Source organism: Squalius cephalus, assembly GCF_949319135.1.
Source record: "Squalius cephalus genome assembly, chromosome: 18".
NCBI classification, from domain to species: domain Eukaryota; kingdom Metazoa; phylum Chordata; class Actinopteri; order Cypriniformes; family Leuciscidae; genus Squalius; species Squalius cephalus.
The window spans coordinates 23,000,477-23,018,215 of record NC_137139.1 but is presented as its reverse complement, the minus strand read 5'-3'; the positions used below and the strand labels follow the sequence as shown (position 1 = coordinate 23,018,215).

The 17,739-nt window shown below is 37.6% G+C and overlaps 3 protein-coding genes across 13 annotated transcripts in view; 2 read left to right on the top strand and 1 right to left on the bottom strand.

The window, feature by feature from the left end:
* The first annotated feature begins 77 nt into the window (after positions 1 to 77).
* Positions 78 to 4,341, top strand: dnajc22 (DnaJ (Hsp40) homolog, subfamily C, member 22). Its single transcript, XM_079849366.1, has 4 exons — positions 78 to 263; positions 1,648 to 2,214; positions 3,616 to 3,908; positions 4,039 to 4,341. The coding sequence occupies exons 2-4, from the start codon at positions 1,674 to 1,676 to the stop codon at positions 4,219 to 4,221; spliced, it is 1,017 nt and encodes a 338-aa protein (XP_079705492.1). The 5' UTR covers positions 78 to 263; positions 1,648 to 1,673; the 3' UTR covers positions 4,222 to 4,341.
* A 955-nt stretch (positions 4,342 to 5,296) lies between these two features.
* Positions 5,297 to 17,739, top strand: part of ikzf4 (IKAROS family zinc finger 4) — a 21,945-nt gene continuing 9,502 nt past the window's right edge. For 3 of the 11 annotated variants that reach the window (XR_013819030.1, XR_013819031.1, XM_079849611.1), the window contains exons 1-8: positions 5,330 to 5,401; positions 7,419 to 7,473; positions 7,988 to 8,092; positions 8,203 to 8,508; positions 8,618 to 8,800; positions 10,208 to 10,360; positions 11,483 to 11,614; positions 12,465 to 13,262. Coding sequence is in view for 9 of the 11 variants with exons in the window: in XM_079849611.1 (XP_079705737.1) it covers positions 7,431 to 7,473; positions 7,988 to 8,092; positions 8,203 to 8,508; positions 8,618 to 8,800; positions 10,208 to 10,360; positions 11,483 to 11,614; positions 12,465 to 13,261 (1,719 nt within the window). In the remaining 2 variants the exon portion in view is untranslated. Of the gene's footprint in view, positions 5,402 to 5,565; positions 5,658 to 7,418; positions 7,479 to 7,987; positions 8,093 to 8,202; positions 8,509 to 8,617; positions 8,801 to 10,207; positions 10,361 to 11,482; positions 11,615 to 12,464; positions 16,077 to 17,739 lie in introns of those variants that run through there. The other 8 variants (XM_079849612.1, XM_079849610.1, XM_079849616.1 and 5 more) reach the window with 8 other exon arrangements.
* rps26 (ribosomal protein S26) overlaps positions 17,060 to 17,739 on the bottom strand; it is a 1,312-nt gene continuing 632 nt past the window's right edge. Inside the window, exons 2-4 of the mRNA XM_079849640.1 lie at positions 17,525 to 17,702; positions 17,308 to 17,438; positions 17,060 to 17,152 (exon numbers count right to left, since the gene is read on the bottom strand). Of these exons, the coding sequence (XP_079705766.1) occupies positions 17,117 to 17,152; positions 17,308 to 17,438; positions 17,525 to 17,702 (345 nt within the window). The 3' untranslated portion in view covers positions 17,060 to 17,116. The remainder of the gene's footprint in view (positions 17,153 to 17,307; positions 17,439 to 17,524; positions 17,703 to 17,739) is intronic.

Genomic DNA, 17,739 nt, shown 5'->3' with positions numbered 1-17,739 from the left:
GTGTCTTATTTGTGTCCACGGATATGGTAAATCAAAGTTTACTCTTTATGACCCGTGTCATCATCAAACCAAAGTCCATACAAGCGCAAACACGGAAGTCCATAGGTTACATTATTTTCAGAAAGTGAATGATTTAAATTTTAAGTTAACTTCAAAGCTGTGATATATTACATGCATTCTTACATTTTTAATGCTGACCTTGTTGTAGGAGTCGTCTAAACCTATTTGATGTATGAATGAAGCTTGATCTCTCAGTCCCGCAGGTAAGAGAACAGTGACCTGTTTGATTTTATAACTTGAAAGCCAGTGATATTGGTGATATGAGAGAGAGAGACAAGAGAGATTATCAAAACCATAATTCACCCCCAAAATAACAATTCTGTCATTATTTACTAACCGTCATGAATTCCAAACCTGTGTGACTTAATTTCTTTTCTGGAATACCAAAGGAGAAGTTATATACCAAAATATGCTCTTCTCATTCAGTGGAAATAAACGCAGACCAAGCAATGTCAAGTTCCAAAAAGAAAAAAGCACCAAAAAAGCAAGTAATTACGATTTATATGCTATATTCCAAGTCTTACATAAAAGCTTTGAATGAGGAGCAAACAGAATTTTCATTTTTGGGTGAACTATTCCTTTAAAAACTGTATAAGATCCACATGACATGCTTGCCCCTAATTTATCATAAAGCACTTTTCATAATCATGTTATAATCTGCTTTAATACACTGGGAAAAAAATGGCCTTTTGATTTTACTCATTTTTTTAAGGCAAGTGTTTACAATTTATCCTAATTTTAAACATGCATTTTTAGTTGCACTTAATCAACTATGTTTTAGCCAAGTTATATCAGCTCAATTATATTGAGTAGATTTGATTTATTCAAGTTTGTCCTTTAAAATATGGAAATGACATTCATGCTGTGCATTTAAAAGTTACTGGCCATAGTCTTTGCCATAGACCTTAGTCATGTTAGACGCCATATTGAATTTAACGGTGATAAAAACGAGGCTGTGAGGGATAGACTTTCCGTCTTTACAATGGCACGCACTGCGTAAAGGTCCTAGATCACATAATTCTCACAACTTCTAAACTTGTTTAATGGAGTTTTTGTCTACTGAAAGTTTTTTTCAGAAATGCGCTTCGACAGCTGAACAATCGGATTATTGTTAAACAACTGTACAATCCATTGGATTCACTGTATTCTATCTCTCACAGCCTCTTTTCTTGTCAAAAATTAAGTTTGGTGCTGACTAAGGTCTATTGTACAGTTATTGCTCACTGAGTGAAGTAACACTCATCATATTAATTAATGTAGCCACCTTCAACTAATTCATAAGCTAGTCTTAAGTTTGATGATAAAAAAACCCCACAAAAACAGAAACTCAAACTGAACATTAAACATTAACAGGTATTTCCCTTTACTCAAAAACACATAAAATAACAACATTTACTCTCCTGATATACAAAGCATCGTGGGAACTAGTTTCAGGAAATTCAGTTCATGTATCCCCAACACAAATTGATTAAGTAAACATCAATTTGATATATTTAAGTGGATTGAACAATGAAATTAAGTTGAACAAGCAGCAAAAAAAAATCCTATTTTTCAGTGAAACATTTTTTCCTTAACTTCTTTTTCAAGTTCCTGTGCGCAGCTAGAATGACCTCATGGCTAAAAAGCTCCTGATCACATATGCCTTGTGGGCCATGGGTGGCCCACTTGGCCTTCATCACATTTACCTGGGCAGAGACAGCCATGCCCTTCTTTGGATACTGACCTTCGGTGGTTTTGGCATCGGCTGGGCAAGGGAGTTCTTCAGGATCCCATCGTATGTGAGCGAGGCCAACCATGAAGCAGAGAGAGCCCGTATTAGACATCCTCGTGCCACTCCACCACCACCAGTAGGCCTGATTCGGTTTGCCGGTCAAATTTGTGTTGGTATTTACTTTGGCTCGGTGGCTTTAATAAGCCTCAGTTCTCTTAGCTTCTTCTACTTCCTAGTGCTGCCATTGAGCATCGGTGCAGGTGTGCATCTGGTGTCCTCTGTGGGCCAGCAGACCTCTGACCTTCAAAAGACCTTTGTTACGTGCGTCATCACGTCTTCCATCTTCTACGGCAGCAATCTCTCACCTCTTCCCATCAGCATAGCTGCCAGTGTCACCGCTGCGCAGCACAGCATGTTCAAACCTCTGAGGCCAGAGCCACTGGGTGAGATGCACTATGTACATTTTGGTAACACTTTATATAAGGTCTCATTTGTTATAGTTAATGCATTAACTAACATTGACATTTGTTAAAGTCACCATGAAATCAAATTTTGCAAAACTTGTTATTTTATGGAATATTGCACTATAATTATTATAAATGATTTATCTGTGCACATCATTTTCTTTAAAATGCATGTGCCCTTGTAATCTTTAATCAAAATAACTTCCTGAGTCTGACCCTTTGCAACGACATCAAGTCCCGCCCTACATTTTTTCTTGTTCGAGAAGCCGTTTCACCTGGAAATACGTCACAGCAGGGAAGAAAAGACTATGGCAACTTCCCTTTCATGATACTTAATAAAGAAAATGATATGCATGTTAGTTCACAGTGCATTAACTAATGTTATTACATGGCTTGGCTGAATTCCAATGTAGAATGCGGTCTGTTATTTCTTTATAACAGACCGCTGCGGAGTATAACAGACCGTTGCCATGAAAAACAGCGCGTTGCTATGGACGCGGAACGGACTATTTTCTTTGGCGGAAGCAATACAATCGTTTTTAAATCAATAAACTCCTTTTTAAATCAATAATTCGTGTCAAATTATTTATTTATTTTGTAGGTAGCCATGTAATAAGCGGGATAATGTATAGAGAGGCGGTCGTTATAGCGAATAACAAGCCCTTCAGGCTGTCAAGACCCCTCCGCTTCGCGTCGGGGTCTCGTTCAGCCTGTCGGGCTTGTTATTCGCTATAACAACCGCCTCTCTATACATTATCCCTTACTTAACAGATACAACGTTTGATCTAAAAAATGTATTAGTAAATGTTGAGATTAACATTAGCTAATATTAATAAATGCTGTAGAATTATTGTTCATTGTCAGTTCATTTTAACTAATGTATTTAACTGATGTTAAGAAATTAAACCATATAATGTTAGCCATATTGGCCAAAGGTGATGTCCAACCTAGGAAAATTGACATCTTCACCCTTTATTCAAATATTATATATATATATTTTTAAAGATTTTGTAAGCATATTGCGTAGTTATTAACACATGCAAAAACAAAAGGGAACCAATAAAATATGAATAACTGATTATTATTATTATTATTATATAACTGTAATAAAATCTGTAGTTCGCCTTTTTTTTGCAAAATAATTATAAAGTCATTTCTCTGACAAAATTATTTTCCCAAAAAGGCAAACTATACAGCTACCAAGTTTAGAGTTTTTGTTTTTCTCATATATATACACATATTTTGATGGTTTAACTTCTAGGGTCATTAAAAACAAATATCCCCTTTGGTCACCACTTTTGGGAAATATGTGTCAATCTGGTCTTACATCATGTGCAGTAAATGTGTTTAATTAACCCGGTTTGTGTCAATCTTCCCAAGGGCCTCGTCTGTATCGTCTAAGTTTAGGTGTGCTGGCTTTCTCCGCTCCGCTGGGATACTGTGTTTTCCACAACACCACAGCCACATTGTACTACATATCGGACTGTATAGCGGCCCTGCTTGATTTCTTCTGGTTCCTTCCGTGGCTCAAAGGACTTCTGGAGTATTTTCTGCTGTTGCCATATCGTCTGTTATGTATCCTGACAGGAGGGGGTTTCTACGAGGAAAGCTGGAGGAAAATGCTGGAAATAATTCTTAATGAGTATAGTAAAAAAGAAAGGGAGGCGCTGAAGGTGAGTTCAGTTCAGTTTTAAGTGGTCAGCAGGGAATCTAACATTTATACTTTTCACTTTGTAGTGTTTTACATATAATCACAACGTAATTAATGATGTTTTTGTCGTTATAATGTTTTCTTACAATCAGATACTATCATTGCCAGAAGAAGCTTCTCTGGAAGAGGTCACTAGTAGCTACAGAGAACTGGCTAAAGTGTGGCATCCAGATCACAACCCCAAGAAGCAAGAAGAGGCACAACAGATGTTTATTCAGATCCAGGAGGCATATGAGATACTTCTAGACAGACACAAGACGAGACAGAAAAAATAATCTTCTGAGGAAGAGGACATATACCCTTTAGAAGGCTCAGATTTAACTTTCACATACCCAAGAACAACAGGATTTTTTATTTCATTAAGCCAATTTGGTGGAATAAACGTGAAACTATCTAAACAAAAGAGTTTTTCGTTTTTGTTCAGAGAAATTCTCCTCTTAGACAACTTAGGATTCTCCGCCATCTTGTGGTAACAGTATGAATAGAGTTGTTTCAAATACAGGGGTCTTCCACAGTGATTCGGCGACCCCTGGAGGGTCTGTAGTGATAGTGCAGGGGGTAGGACAATTATTGTTTGTCAAACTATTTTTGAAGAAATAAATGAAAATATATTAAACAAAATGTATATACATTAATAGTAAATATACCATATTGAAGTTCAGTGTCCCCCCACATTAAAATGTAGTCTCAGTAAGTATATGACTCTGTACATCAAACAGAGTATTTTGCAATGTACATTAACATGGTACTATATGCATGTTACTACAGGCCAGGCTTAAAATGCAACACTCTAATACAGTATGTAAAATGGAGAAACTTTGGAGTGGATCTAAAATAGAATATGAATAACGTAGGCCTACTATAATAATAATAATAATAATAATAATCATCACACTAATTATATTATCAATGGTTTAAATTTTTTTGAATATCATAATGTATATTTTTTTACATAAACATATATATTTTTTTCTAATTCATAGAAAATTCTTTTTCTAACACATTCAACAAAATCCCCATAAATAGACTTAAAGTACCTGTTTGACACAGAGAAAGAATTAGGCTAAATTCCTTACAAATATAAGTTTTACTCATGATAAATCTTAGTAAACACATACGTCACTTTTACTGATACTACCATCGAAATAGCAACATCAACACTAATAATAATAATAAAAATTATGATAATAATAATAATAATATTTGGTATTTGTAGCTTTTTGCAGGATTTTGTTTTTCCAACCTGTAGCATGAGGATCGATGCATTCGATAATCCCTCCCAATCATGGATTTGAGATGCAGTTTTTCGGTTATAGGTTATTCGGGCCTGTATCCCGGCATGGGCCCGGAAGTTGTTTGGGGTTTCAGGTAAAAGATCCCGGAGATGCTGCCTTCGCTAGAGAAAACAAACGGCGCTTCTGCTGTATAAATATTGCAGTCACAGTCGATCGTCAGGTAAGAAAAAATATTCACCGTGCAAAATCAATGGCAGTTATTCAAGGAAAGTGACATTAGGTCAGGTAACTATGTTCGGATTGGGAGGGTTTACACGGCTAGACTCATCTGTCGAGTGCTGGGTGCCATAGCAACGCCAGCGGGCTCTCAGGAAACAGAATTCTGCTTTAGTTTGGCACGTCTAAAGATCGACTGTATTTCACGACCGGAGGCTGCCGATCGGATTGCGTTTTCAGCAACACTTGTTCTTTCGTTTGTGAGTTAGTTTAGCGACGTCTTTGCCTTATTGTGAGCTGTCACGTCTCGTTAGCTGGTTAGCAGCGGTGGCTAGCTAGTGTTGCTCCAGACAGACCGGATTGACATGATTCTGCGTGCTGTCAGTCCTCCTCTACAGCACGATGGTGTATGTAAAGTTACTAAACATACGAGAGCTCGTGTTCTCGTCGTCAGGCGTTGTTTTCTGGTGTGACTGCAGACAGACAGGGCTGTTTCGATTATTGCGTTAATTAGACTCATTGACAGCTCTGTGAATTCATGAGATCTGCCTGTTGCAGCTGGGAATGCTTTAACGTTATGTCTCATACGACACAATGAGGTCTTACATTTCTGAAGGCCTGTTTGTTATTAGATCATGTAGTCTCCATAAAGCCGATATAACATAATAACTCGACTCTGTAAGAGTCCATGTTTATTATTCATATGAGTCCATATTTATTCATGGCTTGAAAGAAAGCAGTTTGTCATCTCATAGGATAACCTGCACCTGCTCTTTGTGACATCGGAATGTGTTTAAATTATGTTTTTTTTATCTGTGATCAATTTTGAGCCATATTATTAACCATGAAAAATTCATAAATTATAGAATTATGATACCACAGGTCTGAAGTCATTCAGAAGGAGTTTTTAATCTGGTTCCAAAGTGTATTATAATGCATAAACAAAATATTTTCAATTGAAATATTCGTGGATTAACACAATCTGTGTAAAAATAAATGTTGAAGACTTATTGTTGGTAAAAGTGTCACTTTTCCTGTTTAGGAACACCTTGTGCATTATTTTGCTGTTAGTAAATGTATGAAGTCTGTTTATCTCTAATTTTAGTTTGTGTAGCCTATTTCATAATTTTCTGTTGTGAATGGAACAGTTAATTAAACAAATTAATTTATTCCCACTTACGTTAGGCTATGTTGTTTAGGAAAGTGCAACGGTGGTTTTTGTTGTCATTTGGGGTTTTATGAATTTTTTTTTTTACATACAATGGCCATTGTACCACAAGTAGTCTTTAGCCCTACTATTTCCTATCATCTAGAACTGTATGTGTGAGGGGGTAAACCTTAAATAATATCAAAGATTTTAGGGATACATTTGATCTATAGATGTCTAGAAAACATGCTGAAAGGATGAAACCGCTTCTTTATATCCAAGTCAGACATGACCACAGATGAGTCAAATAGTTATTTGTATAAAAACGAATTATGTAATTTTAATATGTGTTGCATTTAAAGCCTATTTCCAATACCAAAGCGATAATATGTGGAAATTTCTGAGTAATAGCAAATCATAACAACCTCTGCATTTTGCTTAGTATCATCATTGCTTTAGATGTCAGCCTGTGTTCTGATAGGTCACAAGATAAAGGGAGGGCAGTTTCTTGCACACCGCGCTCTTCATTTAAGACCAGAATTCTATAGAATGGACACTCAATTCAGCTGTTGAGTTAGAAATGAGATCTTGACCAGTGTGTATATCAATTATTCAGCTACTTAAACCGTGCAACCACACAGGAAAGGGAGAAATAACAAACTGCAAGTGAACTACCAAGTTTCTTTTTTCACCTGAAATCAGATGAGCCAAATATATATATATATATATATATATGATTTAATGTTTTTTGATTGCACTGTATTATTGTAAAATGTACCAATGCATATCTTTAAAAACTTGCTTTCCTATTTGTTGGCAATGATGCAATTGTAAGTTGGTAAAACAAATATTTTTGTATGATTTCTTGGTACAGGCAGCTGCTGTGATGATGAATGCTGACGATTGCAATGGCCGTTCGTACATGTCAGGTCAGGTATCTTTTTAAGTTCTTATTCTTTTGTTATTTTCCTAGATATGCATGTAGCTAAATATAGTGGGTTCCAAATGTCAATGACCACTCTGAGATCTGGGACATTTTTTATATATATCCACTGCTGTGATCCTCATGAAAGAATCTAGTATATCTTAAACATATTTTATTGAATTGTGCTGGTTTAAATTCTCTTTGGAAATTATATTACTCAACAAACTCTTTTGAAGACGTTTTTGACAGGGTGAACTCCAGAGTTTTTATCCAAAGCAAACTTAAAAAAACTTATTTATGTTCTTTTTATTTTTTATTCTCTATATTTTTTATTATTATATTTTAAACACATTGAATACAAAAATCCTGAGACTTTAAAAAAAAAAAAAAAAAATTCAATGAAACTTTTCACTCAAATTGTTATGCCGATAATATAATTTCTAGTGGAAATTTAGCATGAAATAAGAAAAAGTACAAAGGTGTATTTTAAGCCCCATTGTACCTGTACATGTTTTCAGGTAGTGGAGATTCTTCAACAGAGCGGGAGTTTTTTGCAGGGCTGAGAGGTCCCACCGTGAGCACACCAAACAGTCAACAGTCCTCACCCAGCCGCTCACTCAGTGGTCAGTGTCTGTCCATTAAACACACTTTAACATCTTAGTTTGAACAAGTTCTGCTTTAGGTAAAAGCATCTGCCAAGTGAATAAATGTATAACTTTATCTCCATGCCCAGCTAACTCCATCAAGGTGGAGCTCTACAGTGACGAGGAGGCAGGTGGTGCTCCACTGGCGGAAAGGAGAGTCGGGGAGAAGAATGAAGGATGGAAAGATGAAAAGGGCGAGTTGGCTGAAGATGGTGGAGTGGAGATGGTCGGAGGTACACGAGGACAGGCTGGGAGCGGCTGTGGAGAGATGGCCAGCTCTGAGCCCGCATCCCCTGGTCCCATTCGGCTGCCCAATGGGAAACTGAAATGTGATATATGTGGGATGATCTGCATTGGACCCAATGTTCTAATGGTGCATAAACGCAGCCATACAGGTAAGTGCTTTTTCACTGACCCTTGACAAAAAAAGACCAAATATATTAAAAAAATGTCAGTTTGAAGATATGTGCTGCTGTTTTTTTGCGCCGGTGGGAAAACTGGTAGTCTTGGTCTCGGTAGGTGAGCGGCCATTCCAATGTAACCAGTGTGGGGCCTCCTTCACTCAGAAGGGCAACTTGCTGCGTCATATCAAGCTCCACTCTGGCGAAAAGCCCTTCAAATGTCCCTTTTGTAACTACGCCTGTCGCCGCCGTGACGCCCTGACAGGACACCTCCGCACCCACTCCGGTGAGCCTTTGTGGTTTGAGAGAGGCCATTTGCGAGAAATAAAGAGAAGGAAGGAGAGAGAACTTTGTGGCTGGAAAATAAATGGATGGAAAAGTGTGTGGGATGGAAAAAGCCATTTTGATTTGCCACTGAGCATAAATGAATAGTCAAGGTCATGTAACCTACTTCTCTTTTAATGTAAGTGGTGATTATTTTTGCTGCCTAGAATTTCCTTTTAAACATGTTGCTCTACTAGAGCTTGTGCAAGCAGACTAATAAGTGTGAATAAGACATCATTGATCGGTTATATAATCACGTTTTTTAGTCAAACGAAATGCAGCGGTCTAGTATGACATTTAGAGTATTATGAAAACAGGAAATCCTGCTTGTGTTTTTGAATGATGAAGAGCATTCACCTGTAGTGCCTAAGGTCCTTTGAATGAGAATATTGCAGATATTCAGAGAAATGACTTGATAGAATAATGAATTTCTCTGAAATGACGCACATCTCTAAAGCTAAATGGACAGATGTGGTCTGTAGTTTTTTCCTCTTCTGTTAACGTCATAGATGAGCAGCGTCATTTCGTTTTTGGGGAAATTGTGACAAGGGAAATTCTGTGGTCTGACGAATCCTGTACCAGTAATTAGAGTATTCTAATGTAATTATATTGGAAATATATCACTATATTATATATCATAATATATTATTATTTATATTTATATATAATATACACTGCCCGGCCAAAAAAGGTTGCTGTTTAGATTTAAATAGGCAAATACTTAAGAGTCTATGAATGGATCATTATTGCAGTGATTACTATGTTTCTAGCGTGTTATATGTTTGTCGACAGTTCTTCTGACCCTGATTGATGGAGTAGCTTTTCATTTCTTAAACAACCATGTAGGAAGACACATCATGGCCATATTCCAAGACGATAAAGTGACAAGATGCATCAGGCTCAAATTGTGAAAGAATGGTTGGGAGAGAGCATGAAGAATCATCTTCACACATGAATTGGCACCTCTGAGTCCAGACCTTAAATTCATTTAAAGTCTTTGGGATGTGCTGGAGTCGACTTTACAGAGTGCTGGACACTCTTGCTTTGTCAATACAAGATCTTGACCAATAATAGATGAACCTCTTGATGAAATAGATAGTTGTTGTGTTATTTCCATCAAATAGGGTTAAAAGAACTGTTGCCAAACATATAACATGCTAGATGATCATGGCAATAATGATCAAAAAGCATTTCCCTATTTAAATCCAAACAGCAACTTTTTTTTTTGGCCAGGCAGTGTATAATTAAATAACTTTACAGGGTAACACCTTAAATTAACCACAGCATCAATACTGTGTTATTGATGCTTGTTTACATAACACATAAGCAGTGTGAAATGCATTCATATTCTCCCTCCACGTTATTTCAGTGTCCTCCCCTACAGTAGGGAAGCCCTACAAGTGCAGTTACTGTGGCCGCAGCTACAAGCAGCAGAGCACCCTGGAGGAGCACCGTGAGCGCTGCCACAGCTACCTACAGAGTCTGGACCACCAGCCTGCTCATAACACACAGCCTGCGCACGGTAATGCCATTTTTACTAACACAAATGCTTGGGAGGTCAAAACTAGCAGTACTTTGGTTATCAAGTTGACACTAAATTGGATGATTTTAATGGATGTCTTTCTGCAGTTGCTTACTTAATTCGTCCAAGTGCTGCCTGACAGGAGGCTGCTTTTGAAAGCTCACCAGTGTTGTTATGTGCATGCTCTGTGAAGATCACAGCTGGTGATGTAGCTGCGCACTTGAACGCTCCAAAGCACTTCTTGATTAAAATGCATGCCTTAGAGAGGTATTATTGTAAACACAGAGAATCTAAACAGGTGGTTGTGTGTAAAAATATTACTGTGCTGTAGGCCTTGCAGTATGAGCTAAAATGTAACCTAATATAACCTAAGCTTATGTTGTTAATATGCTGAATTTTATTCTTAATTTAAATAACCTGCTGCTCAGTCAAACTCTGAGAGCATTGAATCAATATTAATGTACATAACTAGTAATTATATATTTAAGACTCTGCAAAAATAATAATTTTAGTAATTAATTTACATTAGACTACTTGTGATTTTTCTTTTCTTTTTTACTCTTATTAATAAAAGTGTACACTGCCGTTCAAAAGTTTGGTGTCGGTACAGTTTATTTTTTTACAGAAAATATTTTTTACTCAGAAAAGACATTAAATTGATCAAAAGTGACAGTAAAGACATTTTTATATATTGTTAGACAATTTCAAATAAGCACTGTTCTTTTGAACTTTTTATTCATCAATAAATCCTGAAAATAATACTAAGAAGAAGAAATGTTACTTGAGCAACAAATCAGCATATTATTCATGTGACACTGAAGACTGAATTAATGACTTATGAAAATTCAGCTTTGCCATCACAGGATTAAACTGTATATTAAAATTGATCAGTTATTTTAAATTGTAATAGTATTTCACAAGACTGATTTTACTTTAATTTTTTATCAAATAAATGCAGCCTTGGTGAGAGATTTCTTTCAAAAACTGACCACAAAACTTTGAACGATAATTAATATAGTTTCAATACCATATTAAATGCTGTGGTATCAAAATTGGTGTGATATAATCAAAAACCCACACCATTCTATTATAATCATGCTTCTGCGTGTGGATTGTCTTCAGGTGAAGAGTCCCATAATGTGGAGATGATGTCTGAACCACTGATCCAGTCCTCCTCAGAAAAGATGACCTTCATTGATCGGCTGGCCAATAGCATCACCAAGAGGAAGAGATCTACACCCCAGAAGTTTCTGGGTAGGCCCATTTCTTTGAATACCTATGCAGAACAGTGATACCTGAGTTGTGAGCTTGTGAACTGTATGCATCGAGAAAGACTGGAGATTTATTTAAAGTGATAAACATGCAAATTTGTAAGGTTTGTAAAAATTGAATCAGTCTGTTTAATGATTGGTTGTCAATATGACAACGTGTTGTTCAAGATATATATAACCTATTGTTCAAAAGTTTGGGGTCTGTACGTTTTTTTTTACAAAATGTTTTTGAAAAAAGGCTTTTATGGTCATAAAGGGAATATTATTACAATTTTAACTAAATATTTTCTATTTTAAAATAGTTAAATAGGCGAAGCTGAATTTTCAGCATCATTACTCCAGTTTTCAGTGTCACATGATCCTTCAGAAATCAGCCTAATATGCTGATTTGGTGCTCAAGAAACCTTTATAACTATTATTATCAATGTTGAAAACAATTGTGTTGCTTTTTTCTTTTCTTTTTTTGTGGAATCTGTGATACTTTTCTTTAAAGTCAGGATTCTTTGATAAACAGGAAGTTCAAAATTCAAAAGTCTCTTGTAACATTATAAATGTCTTTACTGTCACTTTTGATCAATGCAACGTATAAAAGTATTAATTTCTTTTAAAATAACCGAACCTTTGAACGGTAGTGTATACTGTATATTTTTATTACTTTTTAAAATATTATATTTTAAATAATTTGTTTAAAAAAGAGTTTCAGAGTTTTGTTTCTATAAATTAGATTTAGAAATAGTATAGTAACAATATTATATATTGGTTATTGCGTAAAACAGAATCATTTCAGTGCAATCTAATGATCATTATGATTATGATGCTTCCTGGCTTTCTAGGTGAAAAGCACATGCGACTGAATATATCCGAAGCACCTTATGAACTCGACCCCAGTCCTGATAAAGAAGGGGACATGTTGCTGTCGCACCCCGAGGGTGACCCCGCTGCTTTAGCAGGCATGGGAGGGCGTTTCCTGCGGGGGCCGAGAGGAGGCAGCAACGATGTGGATCCTTCCCGGTCGCTGCGGATGCCCCCCCACTCCACCTGCATCTCAGAATTCACCCCAGTCATCAGCTCCGTCTACCCTCATATAACCTCTCTAGGGCAGCGTCTAAACTGTGCAGGGGGCATCTCCATGGGCCTGGCCGGGAGGGAGGCCGGCGAGGGTCACGAAGATGCACCTTCCACCCGCAGCCACGCCGCCTCGCCGAGCAACGGTTACCAAGATTCGACAGACACTGAGAGCATGGCGGAGGAGCATTGCGTCATTACCTCGGTGCCACTGGGAAACTTGAACCACCGTGGGCGCGAGCGGCACAGTCCTAGTCACGCCAAAGAAACGGACATGGAGGGGGACAGGGAGAAAGGGATCCCTGGGGGTTTACCGACCAAGGCGAGCCCGCGCTCCCCGCTGACGAGGGAAGCCATGCAGGTGGTGGACGGGGAAGGGCGGCCGGTGCGCTCCTTCCGCTGCGAGCACTGTCGCATTTTCTTCCTGGACCATGTCATGTTTACCATCCACATGGGCTGCCACGGCTTCCGCCAGCCCTTCGAGTGCAACATCTGCGGCCACCGCAGCCAGGACCGCTACGAGTTCTCCTCGCACATTGTCCGCGGGGAGCACCAGGTGGGCTGAGGTGGGCGGAGGTCAAGACTGGGGGGGGGATGTACAGAGCGTTGTATGCTGCTTTGAGATGGCGTCATGGCGTCTTGTTCGGTCTGCACCAGATTGGGGCACATTAGCACTTGCTTTTATAATTAGCGGACATCAGATTTTCCGTCGAAGGCTAATCGCTTAGGTACGAGCCTAAAACGTGCAATTGCATCCCGCGTTAGAGGATGACAAGTCATATCCTCCGATTGCACTCCTACACCAAGTCATTCATCGCAAGAAGCAGCTGTTTTGCTTTAGAAGTGCCTTACTTCGGTGGGGTTTATTTTTTATCAGTTGGGAAGAGAAATTCGAGATGTGAGATTAGGTCTATGCCCATCTGTTTGGTGGCGTTTACATAGAGTCTGCCTCTTGAAGAGAGAAAGACATTGAATTGCTTAGACGTCCAAAGTGGTTTTCCAAAGTTTCTGAGCCTGTTAAACAAGAAATCTATGCCTAAGAGTATTCACACTAACTTTGTGCTCTTTTAGGATACCTCGGTGGGACTGTTGAAATTAGGCGACTCAGGGAGGACTCTGCTGACAGAGAGGGAATGGAGAGCAAGCAGCGTGAATTGCAAAATTGAGGCTGGAGTATTGGTATGTTAGCCATATAAGGAGCACAGACACATATTGCCTTAATCGTTGCTTTATATGAACCCTGTACGAGTTAGTTTTAGAATTGCACATGGTTTTTAATGCTGGACCATTCCGTAGGTACAATGCAGCCTGAATTCGGGTAACTTCGAAACAAAGATGATACGTCACTCTTGGGTCAAATAGGATTGTGGTTAGGCTAAGGCTCGGATAATTTTATTGCTTTCTAAAATGTATGTTAATGTTTTATTTAAGAAAGGAAATGAACTTGAAACATTTGCCTTAGTTTTTGAGTCTACAATCTCTGTCCAGAAAAAAAAAAAAAAAGTTGATTTCCTTGTGCCTCAGATCTTGATTGTCGTTTCAACTTTATCTCAACCTCACTTAAGTGGCGATAAAGATTTTGCCTATCAAATCTATTGAGGTTTTTTAAATAGTTTTTGTAGTACGAAGTCCCCGCCATCCATCCTCTGCCATGCTGCGAACACAGTGAGCCACATTATGTTTTTTAGATGCGGAAAAGAAGCCTTAATATTCTGGTGCAGACCAAACACAGACCTATGTTGCATTCCGTGAATTTGAAGACGAGTGAAGGGGAAGGGTTTTTACCTCAAAAGGAGGATTGCACTTTTTCTAATTCTGCTTAAATGTGAGTGTTTTTGCTGGGGCTGTTGGGAGGGTTTCGGACAGGCGGGGCGGCACCGGGCGGGAGGGGGATTTTATTCAAAGGCTTTAGGGGAGCAGACACAGTAATGACTGGTAACTGAGCTTTGAAACATATTCTTTTGTTTTCTGAAATTGCTCTATTGCACTGATTTCTGATAAAAATGCTATTTAGAGAAAACAAGAAACAATTTGATACAAGAACACGTTGGTTATAAAGACCAGATGAACAGTGTGGTGTTTTTAAAAACAATTCTATAAAGGCTATTTTCCTAATCATAAAAGGGGTCACGGTCATTTAAGGATTCAGAACTGAACATTTTCTCCTTGTGTTGTAAAATTTGGTGCTTGGATGTTTGTGTGACTTCTGCCCTTGATATTGGACTTGTATCCTGTACGCTTGTCCTGTGTGGTCATGTCCCATATGAGTTCATGCATACGGTACTCTCGATCCCCACTGAGTACAAACTGCTGCTTGAATTTGAAGGAAAGGACTGAAATATTGTTGTAGAGTTACGTACCGTCCTGCCAAGATATATTGTGGCCTGTTTTATCAGCGGATCTCACTTGCACAAACTGAAACGAAACTAAAGCACCAATGAGAGAATTTTGGAGAATCTCAAAGAGTTGTTTTGTTTGATTGCTTGTACATCTTTATGTGACGTCGTGGGCTGTGGTTAAGGGTACTTGGATGTTGTAGCATGTGTGTATCACTTGACCTTGGAGGTGGTCAGCTGTTTCCAAAACTTGCTTGTGTGTAATCCACTGACCCTACATCTTTTCAGTTACTTTTACAACATTTGTAGGCCTCTAAATACGTATGCTTGGATTCACTCCAGTGCAAGCCTACGGAGTACAGTATGAATGGATCGAAGAAGTGAAATTCAGTATTTACAAAGGTTAGTCAGTGACTTTGCACCCTTCATAGACTTTAATTTTTTTTTCTGCTGACATAAATTTATTTACTTGAAATTATGGCAAAAACCATATATGACACTTAATGCACTTATCGGTCAAAAAGAAATTATTTAATGAATTCTACCGAGTGTGTGAATGAGAGAGTTTGCATGTGTACTCGTTTGTTTGCTGGGGTTCTGCAACTGTTCTGCTTGTGAAATACTAGCTGCAATTTTCCCTATTTCCTCTAAACCAAACCAGGCTCTTTTCTGCACCATTTCATATTTCTTATCCCCAAGGTGTGATGAACTCAATATTTTTAAACGAACTGTGAAGCAACCATAATGAGCAGCAACCGAGAAAGAGAGACCTAGCATTTTGGGGAGGCAGGGATCAAACTCTGTCATTCTTGGGCTTTATCCCTGGGTTCAATGTTTTTAAATATTTTGTGAGAAAAAAAATGTATATGACAAAGAAAAACTCTTTACCTCAAATTTGTTAAAATATAAAAAACTGCCTCATGTTCTATAAAAAGGTGTGTTGGTTTCAAGAGGTATTGTTTATTTGATCTTGTTTTTAAAGAGTGTAACCCAACTTTAAGTTGAAGTAATTTTTCATGTCCAATAAAGTAATATTTGTTGTAACTTCTGTCCGCTTACAACTCTAAACACTTGTTCTCTAGTTTCCCTAATTCATGTCCAGTCTTGATCAAGTCAACAAATAATCGGTCCATGAATTGTTTCTCTACAGGTTCAACATGTGGTCAAGGTGGACATTTAAAGTGACTGCTCACCATCTTTAACTGCATTTTTTTATTTTTGTAGTGCACTTAAATAGTCGTGCAGTGTGACGGATGAATTTGAAAAAGAACAAATATTCTATGTGATCTCTAAATTAATATAAGGAAAAAATGAAATAAAAACAATTTTAGAAATAATAATTTAGTATAGCATGTACTATAAACTATTTAAGGCATTTTTTCCTCAGTTCAGCCAACTTGTTTCAGTGCAGTATTACTATAGTATTTATTCATATTTTGAATTACCTTTTTTAGAGTTTGTTTTCAAAAAATGTTTAATTAGTATTCAGTTTAGTATTTTTGTAGTTTTTAGTTATAGTAATTGTAACTGTTTAGATTCTCATCAAATTAATGTTTATATAGTTTGTTTTTACAATAATGCAGTTTCATTTCTATTGTAAAAAACATTGCTTACATTGAGCAATGTATTTTACAGCATTTATTAATCTTTATTAAAAACACAATTTGTCATGATAGTTCAGAGCATTCATTAATGTTAACAGATACATTTGATTTTAAAATGGTTAGTAAATGTTAAAATGACCATTTAGATTAATAAATCATGTAGAAGTATTGTTAACTAATGAACAAGTGTTTTCCTATTGAAAATGGGTTTCAGTAAACTTAAGACCACTCATGTTTTACACCATTTTTGCCTTAAATGTAAAAACTTAAATTTAAAAAGTCTATTTAAAATGACTATAACATCAAGCAGCTTTATTTTCCCACCAAAAGACCTCTAAGAATACAACCTCAAGGAAAACCTTCCTGTACACATTAGAGGACAGCAAGATTTTCCATTTTTGATTAAACAAAGACAAGAGAACATTTTAGGTTTAGTCATCTTTATTTCTTTACAGAAACATGTATGCAAATATCTCCATATCACATTGGTTTTGGAGGGGGACGTGGGGGACCACCCTGAAAGAAAGAAATCAGAAACATTAATATTGTATTGATCAGTATTATTATTGACAAAATAGTCAAAGCAGCCAATTTTTATGCATGTAATAGCTATTAAGCACAATAAGTATGCCTATGCCCTCATTTAAAATGGATATGGATGCATCACTTACAGCGGGCCTGAAGCGTGGAGGAGGGGTACGGTCCTTCCTGGCCTCGCGAGAACGGTTCCTCACCACTTTGCTGTGGATGGCACAGCTGACACAGTAGTGCAGCTTCACATACAGTTTGGGCAAAACGTAGGCTGTAGAAGGACAAAGAAACAAGTTTGATAAATGTTTTAACAAGCCCGTTTGTTCCCCTCCCTAAGAAGCCCAGTATCTTACTCACAATCAAACACACTGGCTTCAGAGATGTCCCTCACAGCCGCAGCCTCCACAATATTTCTGATGACAAACTTCTTGATGGCTTTGTCCTTGGGCACACACCGGGCACAGTTTGTGCAGCGGATGGGCTGGACATGCCCACGTCCCTTCTTAGCACGACCGTTATTCCTCCTCTTCTTAGTCTAGGAGATGGAGAAATAAAGTTAGCAAATGACAACC